A 27,483-nucleotide genomic window follows, 5' to 3' on the forward strand; every position below is an offset into this window, starting at 1 on the left:
GCAGTAAAGTTTTATATCGTTCGCAAACTTAGGCGGGGAACAGCCCGCGACGTCCTCGTGTACCCGGCCCCTAATAGGCGAGTGCGCTCCCGGTGTGCAACTGTGAATTTCCCAAACGAACCCCGTTTGAGAAAAGTAGCCGGGGGCCGGGGCACTCGGATAAAAATGCTTTTTATTAAACAACGCGGGATGCAGCAATGCTAATCGCTGTACCAGCACATTTCTAACACCCGTGGTACATGTGGCGAGGACTTTATATTTGAAATCGGAATGTTTATATACACGTTTGGACTGTAAATGTAGCGATTGCGTAAAACAGGCTGCAGTTGCGCCATGACTGTCATAACTGTCACGTTACAGGGCTATGCTAGTTGTAACTTGTGTGTCCAATCATTATATTATTGTTGTATCAAATAAACCTAGTAGGATATTTAGAAACATTCTTCATTCTCTCACCGAGGAAATATTTAATTTCCACAACACACCTCAATATATACATATCTAAGAGTGCATTAATACAAAGTTAGCTGAACATGGAATCGCCCTTAAAGCATTCAAAAAATGTAGAGTATCAAACATTGGCTGCAATGATCCGTTCAGGACATACACGTAGTCAGTGTTCTGCGCTGGCTTTTCAGACGTCTATGTAAACATTACATTGATCTGCGTTACAAAATAAACGGTCAAACTAAAGTCTGACACAACTGATAGAAAACGACAATCCACACAACTAGCGTTTCGACCACTAGTCACGTGACAGTGTGCATTTCAACAGACCTTAGGTTAGTTTTAGGCTACTATAACATAGTATAACTTACTTTAGCAGAGAAACAGCAGCGAGGGACTTAGCTAGCAGAGAGCTAGCACAAGTTACAACGGCAGACTTGTCTTCTTCTTTTTGTTGTTTTACGGCAGTTGGCAACCAGGTTTTGGTGCATTACCGCCATCTAGTGATCCAGCTCTTGGATCACTCTAATGATCTTAACTATGACTCCTCTTCCTCTAAAAAATAAATAAGTAAATAAAGTAATCATCAATCGGTTCTGTTAGTCCTCCTGTCCTCCTACTCCGGCCCTCCCTCAACAGAATGTCCGGGTCCTCTCCCCTGACGTCATCCACCTTCAGAAATCTTCTTGCTGCTTCCAGGATCATCTTTATATAGCCAAATTCCAATACCCAAAATCTCGGCCACTCGCTCACTCCCACACGATCACTCGGGGTCATTCCAGTTTGACCCGGAAATGGTTAACGTTCCGATTGTTAAAGTGCTCCATCGAGGAGACAATTAATTTGCATCATTAAAGCGTGTTTTCTTCCCCCCAACCTGTATGGTACAGTAGGCTATAACATAACTGTTTCCTATTTCTCCCATGCACAACAGCTGGCAGGCAATACGTCAGTGGCAAAATCTCCAGCTCTTGCGCGAGAGACCTGGGTTCAAAACCAGGGTAGAACAGGATAAGTTACAGCTTTATTCTGTCTCCAGGTGGTCCTCAGCTAAGTGATAGAGAGTTGGTGTCCATTTGGTTTCATTTTACACTCTCAAGAGTTCAATTATTGTTAAAAATCTGCATTACTTTTATTTTATTATTAATTTAAGAAGTCTTCACAATAAGAGAATGTAGAAGAATTGTTATTTTGACCAACGTTTGCCTGTTATCTGATCTATGGTACCACATCAATACAGCATGGAATTGTGGACAAAATCTTATACAGCGATAACAAAATATTGAGTCTAAATGTCATCAAATGGTGGTCCATGGCTCACATGCCAATTAAATAATGGGCCTAAGGGTTGAAAACCACTGTCCTAGTGAGTGGGACATGCCATTAATAAAAACTGTATTTAAAACCAATGCACGAGTAACCACTTTATTTCATTGAATAATCTTTGCATTATTCATTCATCAGTCTTTCATAACAAAGACCCATTGAGCAGCGAATCATCTTAAATAACAGCAACATTAAATATCTTTCTATTAGTCTTTTCTCTTCAGAACATTTATGAAGGCGTCTTTGGGAACTTCCACTTTGCCAATAAGCCGCATCTTCTTTTTACCCTCAGCCTGTCTTTTCAGTAATTTCATCTTCCGTGTGATGTCACCTCCATACTAAAGAAAACAATGAAAAAGTGTTACCATTGTAGCATCTGCTAATTGTTTGGAACTTGTAGTGTTAAAGATTCAAAGCTTTCAAGAAGAATGTTCTACTTACGCATTTTGCAAGGACATTTTTCTTGTACGCTTTAATTCTGAAAGAGACATGCATCAAATACATCACATCAAAGGGAACTGACAGAGTGGAGAAGACATGGAGTCAACTGCCACAGCTCAGCCAAACGTATGCAAGCCTGGTGTATCACAGGAGAAGCATTATGTAGAGAAGATACTGGAGCAGCCTCAGACAGTTGAAGCTTCTTATATTAAATGTGCCCAAGTAGAAAAAAGTATATATTGGCTGAATTAGTGACCGGTTACTAGATTTCACAATGCTCATTGAAATGATCTCATTTAACAAAATGCACTCAACACACCATTTGAAGTTCAACACATATACTGTATTCCGTAGTACAAACAAATGTTGATGCATTAATGAGACATTTACTGACTTTATTGTGTTCTACAGTATAGTGTAGCTTAAGGTTTGAATGAATGAAAAATGTATTCGATAATAAAATGGAAACAAACTCCCAATTCCAAACCATGTACTTACGTCTCTCTAGCAAGAACCTTACTCCCAATTGCTGCTTGTACAGCAATGTCAAACATTTGCCTTGGAATGGAGTCTTTCAGGCACTCACACAAGGCTTTCCCAACAATGTACGCCCGTTCTCTGTAATCAAAGTATATACTCGTGTATTTATAATCATAGCAAGGGGTTGGCCGTTTGGAATTTCAAATTCAATGCTGCTCAAGAGTAGCCTGGCATTAGCCAGACCGATGACATGGATTCACTCACACGTTGCTCTGTGGAACATGAGTGAATCCACGTTATCAGTCTGGCTAAGGCCAGGCTAGCTCAAGAGCACTTACATCTGTAACTTTTGTCTAGTTATATTAAAAAAAAAAGAAAGAAAAAAAGTAATCTTTGTAAGTGAAGAGAAGGTCACAATTACAAATGCATTGGGTCAAATGTATTGTTAATCCACATGTTCATACTTGAACTTCCATGTTACAGACTGTGTCAATGTCTTTTATAGTATACTTATGTTTGTCCAATTACTGCTTAGATTGTTACATGTATGTTGTGAGCGACGAGATGTGCACAAGTCAAGAGTTGCCCATAGGGTTTTCTGTCTTAAGGTAATGTAATTGTTCACTGCACCCCAGGCCTAGACCAATCTAATAGGTTCCATGATGGTTGGACATGATGTACCATGTCTTATCAATCAGCATGACGTAAACTAGACAATGTATATTTGCTCACTATGACGTAAAATTCTCCATTCATTGTCAATGGGAATGTCATGTTTGTGTAGGACAACATTCTCCATTCATTATCAATGAGAATTTGTATAGGACGAAAATCTAAAATAGCTGAATATAATAATACACTAGCAATACCAGAGCAATAATACAAATTAATCGTAATCAAATTAATCAATTAATCAATCAATTAATTAATTCATCAAAAAGGTCCACCCCCCCCCCCCCCCCCCCCCGTGCCCAGCACCATGCCAAAGCTTTTTCCTGCAGGAAACACTGGAGCTACCCCAACCATAAACTTAACCCCACCAGAACTAAAAAAACATCGCTAGGATGCAACTGGGACGTATCCTCAGTGATGTATCCCAAGGTCCTCAGGGTTTCGGGTCTTCCAACATCATACCCCTCACTCGGGTGACCCAGCCGGGGTGATCAAGTCCCGACTTACGTCCCAGTAGCTACCCTCGATCAGTCCCTTAGGGAAAAACCAGGGACACACAATCCGCTGCTCCAGAACTACTCTGCCGGTACTGGGCGTGCCATCCGGCACGTGGAGGGAGGGACTAACATAAATATCTAATATGTAACTATACTAACATATTAAATGATTGCCTGACATTAACTAAAATGCATTAACTAAACTTAAACAAAAATATGTTTCACTAACAAGAATGAAACCAAGAACCTTTGTGTTAGCAACCATTGACATTACCTATAGCCGTACACCACAAGGTTGCCTCTCGCAATTTCCAAATGCTTCTGTCATACAGTCTGGAGCAACGGAAGCTCTATCATGAGTAAAATATAAAGCGGAAGTGTGTCTCCTCCCCACTTCTAATCGCCTAAGCATATATAGCTTGCTGCTTAGCAGAAATGGAAATATATTAAAAAGAAGCTCTAAAGATATTTTAAAATATATTTTCATGAACGGAAATGGAAGCTTCCTTACTCAGATTTCAGGAGGTGTAGTTGGACTCTAAAGCATTCGGAGATTGTGGGAATTGTGGAGATTGTGGAGTTGCCTGGCTATGTGAGACTAGTGGAAGCCACCATTTCAGAAACACTGTACCCTTCACTTACCCAAGTCAATGAATGGTGTCATAGCTATGCCATAGGCATACAATATACATGAGTTAATCCATCTCACTAATGAAATGACGTTGGTGGACCTTGTGACAGTAATAAATCACATTAGAACTGATTGCTATATGGTTCACTGACATAGATTTAAGATTCAAGAGAGTCTAATGTATCACTCACTCATGTAAAAGCAGTAGTACACAACAGTAACACAGGCTGAGAAAAAAACTGTCCGAAGAAAGTAACTGTGATATTGTACAACACATAAGACAAATTATTACTTACTTATTATTATTATTATCACTATTTGACACTTACTTGTGCACAATTGTGGTGAGTTCCTCCACCGACTGACCATTCAGCAGAATATCCATCTTAACCAAGTTAGCTGGCTGATAACCAGCATTTTCATAGTCAAAGCTATGAAGAATAAAAAAAATATTTGTTGAAGGTATAAGTTCACTGCAAAACTAAACTGACAAATATAACGAACAGAAATATCTTGAATATCTTCTGAAAGTAGAAATGCATGCGCACATAACTATAAATGAGATGATCAAAAGGCTGGGGTTAAATAGAACATAAAAATTACGGCTATAGCACAATCTTTAGTTTCACCTGGCGTATCCCGATGACATTGATTTGAGAAGGTCGTAGAAGTCAACTACTATTTCATTTAGAGGAAAGAGGTACTTCATCATAACGCGATGGTCATCGATGTACACCATATTCTGCTGGATCGCTCTGCGGTTCTTTGAGACAAAAACAAAATAATGTATGTAAATCAAGGCTATAATGTTTTTGCATCCATCAATATTGAGTTTGTATTTGTCCAAAAATGCATGTATACATTTCTTTTCAGATTAAATGGTAAATGGTAAATGGTGCATTTATATAGCGCCTTTATCCAAGGCGCTTTACATAGATTGTGCATTACATTCACCCATTCATACACCGATTGCTGCGGAAGCCATGCAAGGTACCAACCAGCACATCGGGAGCAATTTGGGGTTCAGTGTCTTGCCCAAGGACACTTCGACATGTAGACAGGAGGAGCCGGGATTCGAACCACCGACCCATGGATCATCGGACGACCTGCTCTACCTCCTGAGCCACAGTCGCCCCACATGAGAAGGAAGCTGACACATCAATGCAAACAGAAATAAAAGTATAGAGCTTACCAAGCAGAGAGTCATAATCCTCCCTGTGTAAGTGTCTGGAGCAAGGATAGTCCCCATCACCATGGGCTCCAGATACTCCGACACCACCGATCTGTCTGGGAACTGAGCAGGGTTGACTATGGTGATCTCCTCACTGCCATGATGCTAAAAGAACAACCGCTGTTATTTAAAGGGGCATTCCACTCATTTTCAACATTTTACTATGTCATTAATGTACCTTAGAGCTGTTGTGTGGACATGATAAAAAGTTCCCCCATTCTGTGTTTCCTAGAACTAGAACACATCTTGATGATGTCATCAAGATGTGTTTCACCATGTTAATGATTCTTTTCATAATTACAGTTCTAGGAAACACAGAATGGGGGGACTTTTTTATTATTTCCACACAACAGCTCTAAGGTACATTAATGACATAGTAAAATGTTGAAAATGGACGACTTAAAAAGCTAAAATATTTTTTAACCACTTAAAGTGAAGGGTCCCAATCCTAGGCATGTCCGAATTAGGCAAACATTCAGCGCAAATGGGTGAAAATGGCAGATCTACAAGCTCACAATGCACCGCATTCTGACTGAGTCATTGGTTGTGACGTTGTGGATTCGCTGTTTTCATCATTCGTGTAGACTAGGAAAATACAAAGAGAAGAGAACTTTCAAGTATAGACCTGTAGGTCTAGACTCCAGTCAACAAAGTACTGTATATCCCATTCTGGGCGGGAACCCCTTTTGGTGTTTTAAGCATTATGTTAAGCTTTAGATAGTGAAAAATTGCAGATCTACAAGCTCATAGCGCAGCACTCGGTGCCGCGCTATGAGCTTGTAGATCTGCAATTTTTGAAAAATCGTTAAAATGTGCCTCAAATCTTTCAGATAATTGTCATGATTTAGAAGGAGAAAAAAAAGGTATATCCCCTGAATGGGATATAGGGTGTTAGTGGTTAACGTAAAGGCCAGTCATTCAGCAAAGCTACCTCTGACTAAGATAGAGATTAAAGCAAGAGTTTCAACAGGCATTCACTTCTCAGTTCTGAAACACCAACCATGCTATACAACTGGCAGGAGTCCCCTTTTAACCACAATCTTGTAAATTAGTCGGAAAAAGTGTATAGCGTCTGATATCACTGTTCCTGTCCAATATACACAATAGGAGCTGAAAGTGTCTCTTACCTTGATGAGTTTGGCAGAGGACAGGATAGCTTTGTAGGGTACAGTGGGCTCCGTTACTATGACAGAGGCATTATACTCCTGCTCTAGTCTTTGGTTAAACACCTCCATATGAAGAAGACCCAGGAAGCCAATTCTGCAAAGGGGAATCAAAAGACCTTCATAAAGAGGGGGCAGGTATCGGAATCTTGAGTAACAATTCACCAAATACACTTCTCCCCAGACCTTCTGGTGCGCTCATATGCTTTTCCTCTGTCTCCAGTCATGTCTGTTCTCAATATTGTTCACTTCCCATTGTTGTCGACGCTCTGTTGTTTTTGTCTCGCTAGTTTATTTCCTTGTTTTATGGTGAATAATCGTAGTATTTTATTTCCTTGTTTTATTGTGAATAATTGTAAATGTATGTGAAGTTGTTTGTGTGTATGAGTGTATAATATATATATTCTGTGAAATAATGAAACAGCTGAGGTTGTGTGAAAACAAAAAGGAAAAAAAAGCAGTTGTAAGAAATATGTAGGCCTATGCTTATAATTCTGTTTAGTTGCCTAAACTGAAATAAAAACAGTAAAAAGAAAAAGAGGGGGCCTTACAATAGGGAGGTAACTGATATTCAGACTTGGTTTGCAAATAGCCTGTATTGTCTGTATTTTCCTTCATCATTGTCCTATCTGAAATAAAGCATACAACGCCAACAATAAATCAGAAAGCCTGCATGTCCCCTGTCCCGCATACGTTATTATACAGCATGGCAGCAAAGGGGTCAGCCATCGCTAAATATGGAGTACGGCTCCAGACTGGCCTCCACATACTGTACAGGAAAGCCATGCCAATATTAGACCTCGTCTTATATTTCTTCCATTTCGTTTTTTTTTAATCATTTTATTTTGAGGGTTTTCTCTTTTTTTACATAGACACAAGGACAACACATTACAAGACACAACACAATACAAGACAGTTACTTAAAAAAAACTAACAACAATGTATATAAAAACAACAATGAAGAGAAAATAAGAGGAAAAAAAAATCCATTTAGTTTTAATCGTTACCAATCTAACCCAAGAGTACAGAACAGTCTCTGTAGTGTAGGGTGTAGACAACAACATGTCTCTTTTCCGAATACACATGGAGTCACCAGCCACTTCTTTTCACCTGACAGTGATGAGTTACGGCCAGGAGGCTGTAACGCTATGCAGAGGAACACACAGGCTACCTAGAAATGAGCTACTGCAGCAACAGATACCACCTCCTCCCTGCCTGGCTTCCCACTAGTGAACATTGTCGGTATGTAGGAGCGCCCGGCACTGTGGAGAACTCAAACCACTGGGATGGGCAGGAACTTTACCCCCTGCGACACCTGAACAGAGCCATGACCTGAAAGAATGCTGCATTTACAGCAGCACCTGCAGCTCATCACTGTTGAAAACAAGAATAGACTGAGAAACTCCACATGAATGTGTTGTCTTTTATTTTAACCCATTTAGGGAAAACAAAAAAAACTTTCGCTCTGAAAGAATATATACAAAGATTTGTGCCGCATTTTTACGATTTTTCAAAAATAGCAGACCTACAAGCTCGTAGCGCGCCACTCGTTGGCGCGCTATGAGCTTGTAGATCTGCTATTTTTCAATAGCTAAAGTATAACATAATGCTTAGTTAAAACACCAAAAGGGGTTCCTGCCCAAAATGGGTTAAACTGTACATTTTGCAAAATGCAATATCTAACTATAAATGCACCAAGTCACTGTACGTCTGTAAACCCCTAACCACACCAAAGGGTCAAGACGGTTTTAGCGTTGTCCCTCCGGTGTGATATGTCTTGTTGCACGTTGACCCACGTTGACCCTTAGTGATTCAACGCATGGAATTCAATGGCCCCAAACCACACCAAAGGGTCAAGACGGTTTTAGCGTTAACTCCTTGCAACCGTTTGGACCCAAGGAGTTGCATGGTGACCCTTTGGTGTGGTTAGGGCTTAATCCACGTAACTCGAGAACCGTTCGCCCCACCTACTTCAAAATTCGACACACGCGTTCCACACCCCCACAGGGAGTGCAGTGCGCGGTGTCGAGTCGGTCGGACCCACGGTTGTCCAGAACCGCCACAAAAAGGCCTCTGCCCGGGCCAGACACCATATTTGGGCATGCCTAACAAATAACTCCATATACCCCACAGGGAGTGCAGTGCCCGGTGTCGAGTCGGTCGGACCCACGGCTGTCCAGAAACGCCACAAAAGGCCTCTGCCCGCGGGCTCTGGACCTGATCACCCCTACAGTACGTTCTGACATCACAACACTCCATATTTGGGCATGCCTGACACAGAACTCCATGTATAGGAATAAAGGGACACAGAGAGACAGATAGAGAAATCTCCATATATGGGCATAAAAGGGAGACAGACATAGTAACTGGGTGGGCATTCATTTCCAACTTGCATCGTTCCAAGTTCAATCTAATTTCTAGTCACCTGAGGTGGCATGCAGGACAAAAGAAAGATGAGACTACATGTCAGCTTTGTTCAATCGAGTAAATAGGTCCCAAGTCATATATGGGCAAAGTCCTAAGCAACCCAAGTCTAGTCATCATAATAAAAAGATCATGTCAACTCGAATTCTAAGCCATTTGCAAAATGTACAAAAAAAAACACATTTCATAAGAGCTGTGTACAACTATTCTGAAATGTGTTTGATGTGCTGCATGTGTGCTGCATGCGTGTGCCTACTAACCTCCAGCCTGCCCCCAAAGCCAGACTGCTGTCCCTCTGCACTGTGACACTAGAATCATTCAGGGTTAGCCTGTCAATGGCACTGCGAAGAGAAATATAGTCTGACTGGTCCATTGGGTACATCCCTGGCGAAAGAAAGAAAAGGAAAATAAGAATCAAAGAAGACAGTGTGTGCACGTGCGTGCGTGCGCGTGTGAGTGTGCGTGTCAGAGGGAGAACATGAGCAACAGCCATTAGTCCATGCAATGTTTATTTGCAAACCACTGAATGTACAGACCGCCAACCAGCTCCTCGCTGGAGCCATTATTCAACACAAACACTGAATAAACACTGAAGAGGTACATTATGTCAACCTGTCTATAGCCTTTATTTATTCCAGCCTAGAATACAAGCACAATAAGAATTGTTATGCAGTAAACAGCTTTGCTTTGTGTAAAAACGCTTTGTGCATGGCTAGATTAATTATTAACCAATTTCGGGCGGGAACCCCTTTTGGTTTTTAAACATTATGTTATAATTTAGCTATTGAAAAATAGCAGATCTACAAGCTCATAGCACGCCACCGAGTGGCACGCTACGAGCTTGTAGGTCTGCTATTTTTGAAAAATCGTGAAAATATTTATTTCAGAAAACTGGAGGATTTAGAAGATTTTTTTTTAAAATTTTCATCCCTGCTACAATGTAGCCCACTTGGCCAGCATATCTGCACATCAAATCACAAAAGTGAGTTCACAAAAGTGGTTCTCAATAAAAATCACACCCGTGTGAAGTGAGTGGTGCAACTCCGTGTGGGGGTGCCCGGGGGGGGCTCCAGACCCACAGGAACGCAGCCAGGGTGCCGGGCGAGCCGCCCCGCGTCCGAAACGGTTGAGAAATGACAGAGTTACCGTGTACCCTCTACTCACAGTACAGTAGAGGGACAGTACAGTAGAGTCTACTGTACTGTCACTGTACTGTACTGACACACCCGAAATCACCATATATACTGTTAATATGTGCGTGTGTGTTTGTGTTAGGTTGCGCACAGGTGGTGAAAAACTACAAGCTCATAGTGCGCCACCGAGTGGCGCGCTACGAGCTTGTAGGTCTGCTATTTTTGAAAAATCGAAGAACCACTGACATAGAAACATAGCTTTTTCAGAAAACTGTCAGGATGTAGAAGACATTTTTAGAATCTGATCTCAGGTCAAAATGGGTTAAGGAAGTGGTTGCACCACTTAATAAATAAATTCAAGGACCCCCCATAAAACCCCTCCAGGAACCCTGAGGGTCCCTGGACCCCACTGAGAACCACTGCTCTAGAATATCACACAATGAAAACGGATTAATGACATGGTTTTGATAACGTATCATGACACTGGCTTGTGTGATCATTGTTATTATAATGCTGCAAAGAGCTAGCCTGGATCCAGCCCAAAGACCCCGCCCACTCTCTGAGTGGACTGCATCTCTTGGTCTGGTGTTGCACTGTGAACCTATAATTTCTTCGGTACAAAAATGTATTATCCAATGAGAATCGGTGGTGGGGGTGGGTGGGTCTAACGAACAACCAATCAGCGCCAAGTCCCGTTTTCAGCGTCATCACGCAGCGCAACACACAGAGGAATGAGGGAAAAACAACACCAATGGCTACTGGTTGAGGGACATTCTATTCCCCTCCCCCTTGAAATCGCTCAGACAGGAGACAATGTCAGACTGAAGCTTCAAGAAAGCTACAGTCTGATAATCAGGCTAGCAAAGAGCAGTGCCAGGAACCAAATGAGATGGCTAGCCTTAGTTAAGCCAATTAACCCAAATCAACTCCGTTATTTGATTTCCCTTGGTGGTATTGTGCCTGGTTTATTTGGCTAGAATTAATTTAGATTTAGTTTAATTTAGTTTCTGAAGAGCACCAACTTGACCCAACAACTGGAGATGCACATCCTAAAAGGTATTTAGCAGAATAAAACATATAGAAAGAAAGAAAGAAAGAAAGAAAGAAAGAAAACAATTGTTTTTTCACAAGGTGTTCATACTGTAGCAATAGCAGTGACGAAATGTCAGTTCTAGGACAATAATACAAAATAATATATATTTAAAAAAATTGTACTACACCTCCACGAGGTGATTGATAATGTCAAGAGTGTCAACTCTGAAGCCGCCATGCAACTCCTTTGCAACATGCAACTATTTGGAACCATTATCCCCAATAGAGAGTATGCACATGCATGGTTTTCCCATCAGGACACGCCCCCCTCATCTAGACTGAGTGGCAAAACATTGAGCAGCACGGAGTGTTGGAGTTTGTTTCTAAATGTCACATAATGCAGGAGGCAGCAACATGTTGTGTTATTGAAAAGAAGCACTTCCAAACTCTGACACAGAAAAATATTCAAATGCAGGGCATTTCTTGACAGAAAGTAGCTCAGATAGAAAGAGGATAATTCAAGCTTTTCGTTCAGCTGCAATGTTGGTGAGTTTAACATTGTTTAATGCAATCAGACAGGACTTTTCTGTTTGGATGAATGGGCTGTCAAGGCCAGAAAGTAGTTTTTGCCACTCAGTGGGTGTTCCCGCATAACTTCCAGGTACGATGATGTCACACGCATACCCTCTATAGAAGTTGCAAGGAGTTGCATTGGTGTGGTTTGGGATTAAGTGCTACTGCTAAATAAGAAAAGTGAAAAGAGGATAAAAGCTACTTACAACCCGTCCGTTGGATACTCATCAGGTCGGAGCAGGCCTAGCTCATTGACGTCGTAGCTTTTGCCAAGGTACGCTGATACAATCATGTCCCCTTTTCTGACATGGCCTCCACACACAGCAATGTTCGCTACCACACCTCTGTAGTGGTCAAAATTGGAGTCAAACACCAGAGCTTTAAACGGCTCGTCACGGCTAGCAGTGGGTCTGAGAATGGACAAAAAAAGTAAGCAAAAATCATTTCATGTTTAAATGCAGGAAATTGAGTATTTGCAAACAAAAAGTATGTTCAAAGTTGAAAGACTACAGAAAATGTAGATCACAAAGAGCATAACAAAGTATAAGAAAAAAATGTTGCAGCACTAAGGCCATTTTCAGTCAGTAAAATCATCCATTACAGCATTTAATATATAAGCAAATCAGCAATACTTACGGTGGAATTCTACTGACAACCTCTTGCAGTACCCGTTCAACATTTGTTCCGAGTTTAGCTGAAATCTTAGGAAATGTAATCAATTTTATTACACAGAAAACTTAAAAATGTGTTGCATGTCATGGCAGTGTGCAGAAACATAAATGCAAACACAAGCCGAGCCGAAAATTTAAAAGGGGCAAAAAAACAACATTGAACACAATTCAATGATACACATTGAAATAAGATTACAGTTAGTAAAAGTTGTAAATTGGAACATAAAGAACCATACCAGCAGTTAGCCCGTCTCCGGACCCCCCGGGTTGAGCTCCTTTGGACCCCAACCCATAGGGTCCGGTGACACCAAAGCAAAGCTACATGCTATTTTTAGAACGCACTCAGACTTACCCTCTCAAACGCGTGTGCTGCGCTGTGTGTGTGATGCTGACATATTCCAAAAGAAGCATATAGGAGCTATAGGAGACAACGGAGACAACCGAACCCCCAGCGAACGGCGCAGAAGCCATTAAGTATTTTTAATCTTTGTTAGACCGTTTTGGCTGCTCTGAAATTCTCTCTTCCTTCCTTCCTTGACTTCCTTATTGACATCCCATTGTCCCGCCTCCAGCGCCGGAACTGGCTATCTGCGTGTCAGTCCCTACGTTCCTGCCTCTATCGCAGGTAGCCAGCCACGGTGCTGGAGGCGGGACAATGGGATGTCAATAAGGAAGTCAAGGAAGGAAGGAAGAGAGAATTTCAGAGCTGCCAAAACTAGATTACAAAGAAAGATTAAAAATACTTAACGGCTTCTGCGCCGTTCGCGGAGGGTTCAGTTGTCTCCGTTGTCTCCTATAGCTCCTATATGCTTATTTTGGAACACGTCACTATCATACACACAGCGCAGCAAAAGCAAAAGCAACGGTAAGTCAGTGTGCGTTTGAGAATTAGCATGTAGCACGACATCGATGGTAAGGGACCCTACGCTAAAGTCATCCAAATGTCAGAAAACTTTAACGTAGGGTGCCGAGAGGGGCTAACCAGCAGTCTGCATGTTTAACCCATTGACTATTGTACAGTACTTTAATGTCAAGGCTGACCATTTTCCAGAGCATACTGTGGTTTGTTTGATATTCGAGGAATCCACTGATTCCCACTCATTTGCGTTCTGTTCAACTTACAAATTGATCACGATATAGACTGTAAGCCAGGGGTTCCCATCCCAACCTTTCTATGACCACGGACCGGCTGACAGTTCATAAAATGTGCGCGGACCGGCATGGCTGGGGGGTGGGGGGGCAGGGGTGCATCGCGGTCACGCATCATCGTACCAAAACACGGAAGACAGTTGACTGGCCTCAAGTAGCCTACCCGCTGCTATTAGTATTATCATTGATCCTGGTGACACACGGTTATAGATTCTCGCGTATGACAGTGGGACATGTCCAGAGTACCAGCACAGGTACCAGTAGGTTTCTGTACGCAATACGCTAAATATAGCTACACAGTAAGTATGTGTGAAAGTTACGCTATTGTTGCATTTAAATGCACTGTAAAGCACAGAGATTGATTTGAAAGGTATTGGCGAAAATAGTCCCTGGAGAAAAGACTGATTTAACCCATTTTGGGCGGGAACCCCTTTTGGTGTTAGCATTGTTATGCTTTAGCTATTGAAAAATAGCAGATCTACAAGCTCATAGCTCGTAGGTCTGCTATTTTTGAAAAATCAAAGAACGACTGACATAGAAACATAGCTTTTTCAGAAAACTGTCAGGATGTAGAAGACATTTTCAGAATCTGATCTCAAGTCAAAATGGGATAATAGGGCACTCATTCTTGAGATGAGGGACAAAAGTGGAAAAAACATGTCCCACACATAAGAGCCTTATTTATGTTAAAAATAAATAAATGAATACAAATAAAAGCACTTGCGAAGTTAAATGTAATACAGTTGTGTATTATTATGCCATTCATTTCATTATATATTTTTTCATATGCCATCTAAATTAGTTAAAAGCAGGCACTGTACCCAAAAAGGCCTGTATTTAGCCTGTTCCCAGCAAGTTGTCACAATTTCAAACTGCCAAAAAAGTGTATAATACTGTCACAATCACATAAATATACATACTAAATGAAAGTAGATTGTCAACAACATAGCAAACAATATACACAGTTCATTTTAATTTATATTTTAAATTAAATATCTCATATCAAATGTGTGTCCCACGTCTCCGTCAACTCCGTCAGGTTTTTTGAAAGTCTTAAATTAATCAGAAAATATTGTCGACAGATTTAGCCTGAAGACTCCTTTTCCAAGTCCTGTTTATATTTGTTGCAACAGTGGAGCACCTGGTCTGACAAGCATTCAATTGTTTGATATTTTAAACAAACAATGTTGATATCAATGTGGTCACAGCTTTTACATGACAACTCCGTCAGGACATTATTATGATCTTTGTTAAGAATTCCAAAATAATGTTTAGTATTTTAGTTTAGGGTTAGGTTTAGCTAACAACTGAAGAAAAACTAAATGGATAAATTGTACTACAGAGGGTTAAGATGAAAACAAATGCCATTTTGTCAACTCCGTCAGACGTCAACTCCATCAGGTTTTGTGTCTGACGGAGTTGACATGTATCTGACGGAGTTGACAAAAGTGTTCCCAAAACAATACAATTATAGTTTTTGAATAATGGGAAGTATTCTAATTTGGCAGACATCTTCCAAAATGGCCGCCACCTGCTGTTATTTTACAATAACTCAAGTTTTAGACCACCTAGGATCTTGATTCTGGTGACTAATCATACATTTTAAAAGATGAGGAATACAGTGGTACTATTTAGATTGGTCCTGTGACCATGCCAGCCATTGTTTTTCAAAATGGCCACCAACCTGCTGTTATTTTACCAATAATTCAAGTTATAGACCACCTAGGATCTTGGATCTGGCGACTAATCATTACATTTTCAAGGATGAACTTTCTCTGGGAGGGGTCAGGGCTTATTTCAGGTGCAGGTTGAGTTGCTACTGACAGGACATTACAGTAGGTGGGCTTTATGGCCTTTGACTTGTCCCTTTCAGGCACAGACGCACAGTTTGACTTCACTGGCCACTGCAGGGAACTGTGGGGGAGAAACTTTGGTCTCTTGACACCCCGATTAGGTTCAGGGGTTTTTTGGTAGAGACTTGCCTTTCATGACATCGTTGCTGCAGCAGTTGATGTCCTTACTGCGAGCGGTGGCACACTCTGGGTCTCTTGGGCGTTGTATCTTGGTGGCCTCCTGCCAGTGTTTCTCCGTCCTCATGAGCTCTGTGTTCTGGGGCTCTTACATTGTCTTGGCTGGAGATTGCTTTCCTGCAGGGTCCAGCCCAGTCTTGTGCAGATGGCTGCTGGCCCACCTGGAGGCCCCAACCTCAATTGTTTGGTTGGTGTGATTAGGTGGGGTGGTCTTCCCCAATCAGGATGAGGGGTTTGACCCTTTCAAACCGTTGTAGCGGCAGTCTGGCTAAGTGTCTGTATTTAGTTGTGAGGCTAGATACAGGATACGATTGCTCACCCAGCCCCAGGTGACTTGAGGTGAAGGCTCCTTTGATTTGGTAACATTGCTTTGGTTGACATGCTGGGGACACAGAGAACGACACTGATGCCTTCAGTGTCTGCATCCTGCCTGATAGTTCTGAAGGCAGATCTTCAGGTTTTCTGTTGAGGCAGAGTCTTTCGCTCACTGTTCACCTCAAGCAGGACTTCAAGGTGTTTGCCTTTGCACAGGCTATATGGCTAGGACTCGTGCTTCAACCACTCCGAGAACTCCAACAGGGTGTTGGTTGCTCCTGGGCCGCAGAGCATTGTGCGGCGGAATTCAACTCTTATCTCTGGTGGCAGCTTGTTGAGGAGTCGTGCAACTTGTGAGCCGCATCTAAGTGCTGTGTCTCCCTCTGGGCCTAGGGTTGTTAGCATGCCTACCAGCGACTGTACTTGAAGCGCAAACTTCTCAAAGGCCACCCCATCGCCTCGACAGATGTTGGCTGCCTCCAAGACACTTGCTATTTTCCATAACACTAATTCGTGGGACTGTCCAAACTTGTTGTTTAGGTGTCACCCGGGTCTCTGTTGGTGAAGTCGGGTCTATAGGTGGTCTAGAACATTATTAGAACGTTATTTAGTATGGGGATATTAACCCTTAGAAGGTGAAAGACGCCAATTGGCGTCTTCATCAGAATTCCGTAAATGATCAATGACGCCAATTGGCGTCTTCGCCGTTTTTGATTAATCTAAACATATTAATATGCTCCGAAGCGCTGTTTAAATTCCTGAGCTTATATTCCAACTACATTACCCAGAAAACCCGTGTCACGTGACACACGTGTACGTGTTGCCATTGGAAGCTGGTCCCACCCCCTGTAAACAGTGGGGGCAGAGGGAGTCTTCATAGTTTTCATTGTTTTGCCTGTTTACCCGTCTCGCCCGAGCGATTTTCTAGCAGAAAAAGTTGAAAGCAGTACTATTTATTTGAGCGAGTTTTGTGGTAGTAGTATTGATCCATACGCGTCCCAGTCGCCTTCTCCAGGCGGAGTAGCCCTGGTCCAGTGCTTACAGCGAGACTCGCTGCTCCCTCCCTCCTTTTTTCATTGTCTCCCCATCGTCGTCCGATGAGCTATACCGGGAAACCATTGAAGAAGACGATCAACCCGGAATGTTTTGAGGTAATCTTATTGTAGAAAATGCCCTTCTATAGTGATCAGACATCATAAGATGATCGCTACAAATAGATGCTTGGATAATTACTACTACTAGTCAGATCATGACGCCAGAATGACTCACCACGATGGCCCCCAGCCATTAGCCAGCACCAAAGGTGCTGGCTAATGGTGTCGATCGGTTGGTCGGTGCAGTACAAATGTATCGTAGCAGGCATGCACGCATGGCAGTACAAGTATTTTATATTGTAGCGTGCCTTATAGGCGATCTGATCTTTAGAGTAATGTTCGCTCCTTTTATTTACTGTCTACAAAGACGGAGAACAAACATGCATCGTTTACTGAAGCAACGCGTGATTATGATGACCTTGCTACAAGGATCGGAGGGGGGACGGGGAGTGAAGCTAACAGTAGCGTATTATATAAGATCTGTATGACGTTTCATTGACGTCTGAGCTTGCATGATAATCGCATTAATTGAATATTGTATACTATCATGATTGTACATTGTTTAGTGTGTCTCCGTGTGATGATGATGATGACGATGATGTCAGATAGCCTACGTCCCCCCCACCCCCAACTGGCTATTGTCCGGGCTGACTACAGCTAAATGTTTATTTTTATATATTTAGAACTGGCATCAGAGGAGGAGGATGATGATGAAGACGAAGAGTCAAGACTGCGATGGAGTTCTCCGACACTGAACCGGATGCATTCATTCATTTCAGTTGTTGTTTTTTTTAAATTTAGCCTACACACACACACACACCGTCAAGAACAACTGGAATGCAGTGGTTTGGGGACACTGGGGAGTTTGGGGACAACTGTTTTGTATGTAGGCCTATTTATTTTCTGTAATATTTATTATAATTGTATTATGTTAGTAGTCATAAAAAATAAAAGACGCTTTTACAATGAGTTAGACCTGTCATGGCTATTTTGTTCACTATTCTGAGGATAATGGTTTGACTAAGCGAGTTTCAACTGTGATTTACTCTGTAACGGTAGATGGTAAGAACCCAATTTTTTGTTATAATACAGTATACATTCAAGTCTATATTTTGATACATATCATGGGCACAAAGTCATATCAAAACAATGTCCTTGGATGTGTTTTTTTATCAAAACTGTTTCTTCACAACAGGTTTTTGAGATACATGCATGAATAGACAAGGTACTGGTAAGACTATGTAAACATGGTATATATCAAAATGTGCGTTAGAATGTCTAATTTTACCCCAAAAAAGAATTGAGTTTATATGATGTTCCATTTCAGAGCTAGGGGGACTTTTAGCTGGATAGGTCAGATTGATCATGACTGACCATGCTATTTATAGATGGCAAAATATCTACAGTGGTACATGTGAGAAACTTTTTATTTTATTTTAATTGAACTAGACAACTCACCCTTTAAAATGAGATATTGCATGGCTATGTACGCCCAGCAGAAAAAAAGTTATTTAGAAAATAAAACTTCAACCGGGCATAACTTTTTTTGTTGTCCTAGAAACAATACCCAGTGTAAATGCAGGCTCTTTTAAATGGCTTCCAACACAAAAACTAACACATTCACAACAGAGAATTTTCAATAAATCATTCAAAAACGCCATTCTGCCATAGAGAAGTCTAAAAACTATATAGAAATCCTTGAAACTCTCAAAGAGTTAATAAAATCTGGTAATAAATTCCTTACCAAGAATTTTCTTCACCAATGTGTTTGGAAGGGTGTCTACTAACATATCCCACATTGCTTTATATTCAACCACCCTATAGGGGAACTTTTGACAGCTGCTGAAAGTTGGGGTACCATCAACAACCAATATAAGGCAAAATGTTCATTATGCTTATAGCATGTGACATGTCAAACTAGGGGGTTTTCATGATTCTGAATGCATTCCAAGCATTAGCCATGTACGAAAAACACTCATTGGGCTGAAAACGGCCATAGCCGTCATCACAAATGTGATTAGGTCAGCACATTTGGGCACATTTGGGCCAGTGGATATGGCCGGATTTAGCCCAAGGAGTTTGACCCCTAGTTTGGCCATAGACCCCCTAGTTTGGTCATAGCCACTTGCCCAAATGTGCTTACCTCATCACATCTGTGATGATGGCTATGGACGTTTTTAGCCCAAGGAGTGTTTTTCGTGCAAAACTAATGCTTGGAATGGATTCAGAATCATGAAAACCCCCTCGTTTGACATGCCACATGCTACTTAAAGCATAATGAAAATTAGAACATTTAGCCTTATATTGGTTGTTGATGGTACCCAACTTTCAGCAGCTGTCAAAAATTCCCCTAGGGTGGTTCAATAGAAACCAATGTGGGATATGTTAGTAGACACCTTTACAAACAAGAAAATTCTTGGTAATTGATTGATTGATTGAAGAATTTATTAACAGTTTGCAGAATTACAGTACATTTCAAGCACAAACTCAATACAAAGGCTGTTAACTGTGAGTGGACGACCCAATTAAGCATTACACTTGTTTCCAATAGGGTCCACCATGTTCAAATCATCAAAACATTTAGAGACGTACAAATAGACACTTCTATAGACAGAACAGGAATAAAGGAGGTAAAAAGGGAAAAGAAACATATACAGTGAGGGGAAAAAAGGGGTGGGCGGTGGGGGGGATTCACGTTCAGCTCCGTTAATTTGTTTGTTTTCCTTGGAGGAGCTGCGTTGGGTCCCCAAGTTGGCTCAGTGGCCATACCTTGAGTTGGCTGTGTGGCCGCGACCGTCTCTAGTGTTGTCCTTGCGTTCGTGTTTGAGGGATTCCGATTTTACAGGGGCCAGTTTCGAATTGCAGCCGTCCGTAGGTGCCCTTTGAGAGCGGTTTTGAAAGAGTCAAGGGATGTGCATGTCTTAATGACAGTTGGTAGGGCGTTCCACATTTTGGTGGCATAGGAGCGAAAATAATTTAGTCCCTTGTTTGTGCCGAATCTGGGTTGTACATGGTTCGTTGCACTCCCTCTGGTGTTGTGGGTGTGGACTTCGTTAACATTAAGGAAGTATCTAGACAGGTACATGAGTATCTTGGTGGTGTATCGAATCTTGTGGACCAGACCCATTGCAAGATGCTGTACTCTGTCGTCGACCCTAAGCCATTCCAGCCTGTCGAAGTGGGCAGGGGTGAGGTGGGTTCGGGGGGCTAGGTCAAGTAGGAGCCTGACCAGTTTGTTTTGGGAAGTCTGGAGCCTGGTTTTAAGGGCCTTTGAGGTGCTGTGGTACCAGGAGGTGCATGTATAGTCAAAGAAACCCTGTACAAGGGCTCCTGTTAAGGTCTTCAAGGTGTTTTTGTTGACCAGTGAGGAGATCCTGTAAAGGAATCTTGTTCTATGGTTGACCTTTTTGATTACGTTGGTGGCCATTTTATCACCGGAAAGATTAGCCTCCAGGATGGAACCTAGGTAGGTAATTTCATCTTTACGTGTGATAACATTGTCACCCACTTTAACCAAGAAGCCATTTGCCTTGCTGAGATTACTATTAGAGCCAAAGAGAATGGATTCAGTTTTTCCCAGGTGTAAAGATAGTTTGTTATCAGCGAGCCAGGTGCAGATTCTACCGAGTTCAGAGCTGAGGGCATTTTCAACCTGCAGTTTGTCCCTGTCCGAGACCAGCAGTGCTGAGTCATCTGCGAACAGGAACAAGTTGCAGTCACAAGCTGAAGTCATGTCGTTTACATATATTAGGAACAGTAGAGGCCCTAGTATGCTTCCTTGTGGAACGCCACAGCTCACTGGGAGGGGGGGGACAGTGTTCCGTTCACTTCCACCATCTGTTCTCTCCCCTCCAGGTAGGATTGCATCCAGCTCACTGATGTGCTATCGAAACCAATTGCTTTTAGCTTGTTAACCAGTATGGAGTGGTTCACGGTGTCAAAAGCCTTTTGGAGGTCCAGCATGACCATGCCGCAGTATTTGCCAGCGTCCACCTCTTGTTTGATGTGGTCGCTCAAATAGAGAAGGCATGTGTCAGTGGAGTGGGATATTCTGAAGCCAGATTGGAACTCGTACAATAATTTATTAGTGGCAAGATACTTTTCAACCTGTTCATAGACTATTTTTTCCATCACTTTCGAGATGGAACTAAGAATAGAAATAGGGCGGTAGTTGCCGGGGTCTAATTTACTCCCTTTCTTGTGCAAGGGGGTTACTTTGGCCAGTTTGAAATCTTGGGGGACCTGTCCCTGTTTGATGGAGAGGTTTACTATGTGGGTGATGATTGGAGCTATAGAGATGGCTGAGTCTCTGAGAAATTTGGAGGGAATGTTGTCATGGCCTGTGGCCTTGTGGGGTTGGAGGGCACTCAGTGTCTTAATTACCTCATCAGTTGTTACCATAACTAGTTTAAAATCATCTTTACAAACACCTAGGTTTCTGTAGAAGGTTGTAATGTGCTCTACACCAAAGAGCCCAGAGTGGGAGGGCAGTTTGTTAACCAGAGTTGTTGCTATGTTTGTAAAGAAGATATTCAAGTAGTTGGCCACATCAAGGTTGTCAGTAAGAAATGTATTCCCAGATTTGACATTCTGATAATATTCCCTGACTAATTGGTAAAATAATAGCAGGTCCGCCATTTTTGAAAAAAATAGTACTACTGTATTCCTCATCCTTGACAATGTAGTATTAGTCACCAGAATCAAGATCCTAGGTGGTGTAGAACTTGAGTTATTGGGAAATAACAGAAAGTTGGCGGCCATTTTGAAAAATGTCTACCATGGTCACAGGACAAATCTAAATAGTACCAATGTATCCCACATCCTTGAAAATGTATGATTAGTCACCAGAATCAAGATCCTAGGTGGTGTAGAACTTGAGTTATTGTAAAGTAACAGCAGGTGGCGGCCATTTTGAAAAATGGCTGCCATGGTCACAGGGCAAATCTAAATAGTACCACTGTATTCCTCATCCTTGAAAATGTGGGATTAGTTACCAGAATCAAGATCCTAGGTGGTCTAGAACCTAAATCAGTTAAACTTGTCAACTCCGTCAGATGTCCGTCAACTCCGTCAGACGTTGGTCACATGATGTTTTTGTTAATTTCCAAAGAAATAGATGATTCAATGTCAAATATTTTGTGCTTATGTATTGAAACACCAACTGAAATACTACTTAATGATGCTTTTTATTTTTTTTAACATGGTTTTTATGTTATAATATTGAAAGTAAAGGTTGAAAATGAAGGATTTGAGAAATGGGATATTTCATAATAGTGTGATATTGGAATAAAACAATATTAAATTAATTGTATTACTTAACTTGACTACTAAAATTATAAGATAACTGAGGACTTTATAGTATTGTTGAAATTATCTAATTAAAATAAAAGGGATTTTAGTGTGTCTGACGGAGTTGACATAAATCAGTTATAAAGTGCATAAATGTCCCATTTTAGAAATAAATGTTATGCGAAAAACCTGTTCCTTCTCAAGATTGGTAGTTGAGACCTGTGTCTACAAATACATCCATTTAATTTTAATGGTTCTTAAAATTAAAAAAAATCTGATTTGAAAAAGGTTTTGTCCCTTATCTCAAGAATGAGTGAGGGAATGAGATAAATTAACTTTTGTTTGTGTCATACTCAAACTCACCCTGATGCATTCTTCACACGGAATATCAAAGACCTTTTCAATCTGTTTCTCGACCCTCTCCGGGTCAACGTTCTTCAAATCAATCTGAAGTCAGAAGAAAATGTCAGGGGTTAACAACTTGCCTCTATTCAAAAGAAGTACCAATGAAAATCAAATCACTGGTGGATCTGAATGGCAAAGTGGAATGGCAGATGGATATTAGAGTGTACCTTGTTGATGACAGGGATAATCGTCAGCTGAGATTCGAAAGCCAGATAGAAGTTAGCCACCGTCTGTGCCTGAATGCCCTTCACATGTCAATAAATAAGTATGGTTAGCAAAAGTACAGTGTATTATCATATCAATCAACCGAGAGAGCATGAGTGGCTGCACAACACTATGCCACAATTAAATTCTTAACCAATTCTGGCCGGGAACCCCTTTGGGTGTTTTAAGCATTATGTTATACTTTAGCTGTTGAAAAACAGCAGATCTACAAGCTCATAGCGCTACGAGCTTGTAGATCTGCTATTTTTTACAAAATCGTGAAAATGTGGCAGAAATCTTTGGATATACATTCTTTCAGAGCGACCGTTTTGAACTCAAATCTTTGCTTCTGGGCAGTCCCTGGAACCACATATTTTCAGATGAGGTTCCGCGGCCAAATACAGATAATTCCGGGGGTCCTTGACATGAAAAAGGTTTTATCCCATTCCCGAGGTATTATCCCATTCCCGCCCAGAATGGGATAATAAACAGTATTATATAAAGCTACTGTGGTGAACTTTTATAGGAGAAAACCCTAAGTGGATGATGACAGTAACATAAATGTTTTTTTTTTAATTTAGAAGCACATTAAAGCACATTTGTTTAGAATCGGCCTCAGATCAAATGGGTTAATTAACAACTAAATAAAGCACCAAACATATTGAGGACATAGCACTTACTTGGTTGGCATCAACAATAAGTAGAACTCCTTGACATGCGGAAATTGATCTGGACACCTCATAACTGAAGTCAACGTGACCCTGGGCAGAGGAAATATGTATCAAAAGGAGTAGTTCACCTAATAAATAAATGACTTATTTTCTATCAATTACACACCTCATTAAGCATTGAATTCATGGACATTTGTATTTGCATTCCTGAGCCAATCATTTGATGAGTCTCTAATCATGTTTTACAGACAATGGAACATTACAATTGCAATAAAGAAAATAAACAATCTTGACCAAAAAGGATTGATTTTTTTTTAATGAGTTTATGAGAACTGTAAATGTCAAAGGAGGATGATTAACCCGGTTTTCTTCATACTGTATTGGCACATACCTGTACATCAATGATTGGCCTATTATATAATGTATAATAAACAGTATTATATAAAGCTACTGTGGTGAACTTTTATTGGAGAAAACCCTAAGTGAATCAGTTTTTAAACAAACTTATTACTAGGGGTGTATATAGTAAATGCATCGAAAAATCAATTTTAATTTCAAGAATCGAAGTATATCGAAATGAAAACAGCAACATTGACTATGTATCGTATCGCTTTGCAATGCAAATAATCGGCATCGAATCGTTTTGCATTGCAAATAACCATAATGAACCACTATGGTCCATGTATCGTATCGTCCACCATGTATCGTGATATGTATCGTCTCACTGTTAAAATGTATCGTTACACCCCTATTACCGTAGTCAATGACAATGCACATTGTGTTTTGACCTTTTTCCAAATATAAATTCTAATTAATATGAACGAACCAATGAATGAATGAATTAATGAAATATTTATTTTTGTGTCATGCCATGGCCCATTATGACACATTTAACAAAGTACATTGAAAACAACTGACATTACAGTCCTTCCTGTTCATATTCCGAAATGCATTATTAAATACATGAATACAGATTTGTACAGTATTTGAACAAAAATGAAAATGAAAACAAATAAACAATGAATGTTTGTTTGTTTTGTTTTCTGAGACAAGACTGTATATATAATTGTTTTAATCATGATATTTTAGTGTTGGAGTGGAGTCAGGTAGCCTGGTGACACTCCCTGAATTGCTAGCCACGGCCATTAAAATTAAAATATATATGTTAATGGGTTGACAGGCTAGGAGTCAGGAGCAGTTGAGATTTTAACCCTGTGCTGCGAGCTTGTACATGTGTAGAATCGGCCTCAGGTCTTTTAATGGGATAATACTTTATTAGTCGTATTGGAGCCATAAGCTTGAAAAAACAACACATTTTCACACTTTCTTAGTTTCTTCTACCGGGCATGCTGGCTCAGACACAATGTAATCATTGCATAATTTCACTAAATGCAATAATTATACTATGTAGACCTTTATTATTGAATTAGAACTGTTGCCCAGATTAACCCAATATGACCGGGTAAGCATATGTCATTTTAGATTTGACTTAAAATCAATATTTTATGCTTTCCATTCAAAACTAGCAGCTCAACATTTCTTAAATAAATCTTAAATAGTTTTAACTCAAATCTTTGCTTCTGGGGGTCTCTGGAACAAAATATTTTGAGATGGGGGTCGGTGGCCAAATACATATAATTTGGGGGTCGTAAAAGATCGCATCCACGCAGTTATCACTAATTCACAATTATATTCACTATGTGCTTATGTGGACAATTTTCAGGTTTTGAAAATAAGGCTGCGTTTGTTTTTGTTGAACTTTTGCAATACTTTTTTTTGTGCATTGTCACCAAAATTCCCTATTTCTCCAGGTTTGGAAAACAGTAATTCAGTAATTCCAACTATGGAAGCCGTGTGCAAGCACCCTGCATCAAGAAACATCCAATAGGTACAACAGGAAGCAATCTAATCTACAAGCTCGTAGTGTGGCACGAAGTGGCGATCTATGAGCTTGTATATCTGCTGTTTTTGAATAGTCAAAGTATAAAAGGGAAACCTAAAATGACACAGATGCTGACCCGGTTTCAATGAGCTAAAAAACAATTTAGGAGAGGAAACAACTAGGCCTTCCAAAATTGAGACAAGACAGATATAGATTAATAAGAGACTTATTACAATTGACTTACTGGCGTGTCGATAAGGTTCAAGAGATACTGTTGACCCTGGTGGTTGTAAAACAACGAGGCCGTCTGGGCCTTAACCGTTATCCCTCTCTCTCTCTCCACCTGGAGCTTGTCGAGCACCTGCTTGTTCTTCGCAGTCGTTGATATTGCACCTGTTCAGAGATACGGCTGCCTGTCACCATCTTGACAGTTTACTTGACGATTAATGTCATACAAATAAGTGTGACTGTCGATTTATTCGTGTAAATCTGTGTTAACCCATTTTGACATGAGATCAGATTCTAAAAATGTCTTCTACATCCTGACAGTTTTCTGAAAAAGCTATGTTTCTATGTCAGTTGTTCTTCGATTTTTCAAAAATAGCAGACCTACAAGCTCGTAGCGCGCCACTCGGTGGCGCGCTATGAGCTTGTAGATCTGCTATTTTTCAATAGCTAAAGCATGACATAATGCTAACACCAAAAGGGGTTCCCGCCCAGAATGGAACAAAAATTGCACAGGGCAGACAAATAACTATGAATATACAAAGACATGACTGACAATGGCCGATACCAAAAATCGAAATAAATAATGAACTAGGCTAAAATGGGGCTGTGCCATATTTAATCTTTTTATGTTTAAAAGGCAGGTCTACAAGCTCACAATGTTGTGACACGTTGAGCTTGTAGATCGGCTATTTCCACTATTTTTGAAAATGTATATAGCATTTTTCCCAACATGCAAACGATTCTGAACAACCTCTACCTGTAATTTCCAGCAGTCGGTCAGCCAAAGTGATTTTTCCATGGTCAATATGAGCAATGATGCTGAAATTCCTGATTCTTTCAACAGGGAACTTGGACAGGTCAACAGCATCCTAAAAAGTAAACAGTGCCACAATTTGGCATAGAAGAAACCAAAATCAAACATAGCCTATGTGGTGTTTTGAATAACAAAGGGGAAGTATTTTTCACATTAGCTTAGTATTTTATATTCTCCATCACTCATCTGTGTTGATATTGGATGTTACTGTCAATATGCATTCATTGCATATAATATTACAATAATGTTACAGTTATACATTAACAACGTTTAATTCATAAGGAACTTCATGCAGTTCCTTACCTTGGGTGTTTGTGTTGCATCACTGTGTATCGGTCTGAATCTGCTTGAGAATATTGGTAGATTTTTTATCCATCTGTGTCTGAACGTTGTATGGGTCGTGTTATAGCTGTGAAGCTTCTTTCTATACATTTTGAACTCTAAAAGACGTCTCAAAATTGGCATTTCGTACCAGCGTTTCAAAATGCAAAGTGACATGTTTAGGATAAAACTGAGATCAGCAGATTAATAATGTAGGCTATACATAGTGCATATTTTGCTCTGCTAGAAAATGTGACTTCGTCACCAATAAATATATGTAAAGCCCTAGAAAGAAATATAGTTATAGGAGAGCAAAGCCAGAGAACCCAACGCCAAGAGCTGCATGAAGGCTGTCATTTT

General features: G+C 40.7%; 1 protein-coding gene across 1 annotated transcript; it reads right to left on the reverse strand.

The window, feature by feature from the left end:
- Positions 1–1,625: 1,625 nt before the first annotated feature.
- On the reverse strand, positions 1,626–27,483 carry LOC306920734 (translation factor GUF1, mitochondrial-like). The gene is made up of 17 exons (XM_079497585.1): positions 27,106–27,483; positions 26,746–26,857; positions 26,005–26,153; positions 23,888–23,968; positions 23,171–23,248; positions 22,962–23,045; positions 12,687–12,751; positions 12,257–12,460; positions 10,234–10,274; positions 9,573–9,696; positions 6,853–6,985; positions 5,687–5,830; positions 5,124–5,257; positions 4,824–4,925; positions 2,713–2,832; positions 2,215–2,251; positions 1,626–2,111 (listed from the first exon to the last, which is right to left on the reverse strand). Exons 1-17 carry the CDS (start codon positions 27,298–27,300, stop codon positions 1,980–1,982), a joined length of 1,935 nt encoding a protein of 644 aa, XP_079353711.1. The 5' UTR covers positions 27,301–27,483; the 3' UTR covers positions 1,626–1,979.

Source organism: Electrona antarctica (genome assembly GCF_951216825.1).
Source record: "Electrona antarctica genome assembly, chromosome: 1".
Taxonomy (NCBI): Eukaryota; Metazoa; Chordata; class Actinopteri; order Myctophiformes; family Myctophidae; genus Electrona; species Electrona antarctica.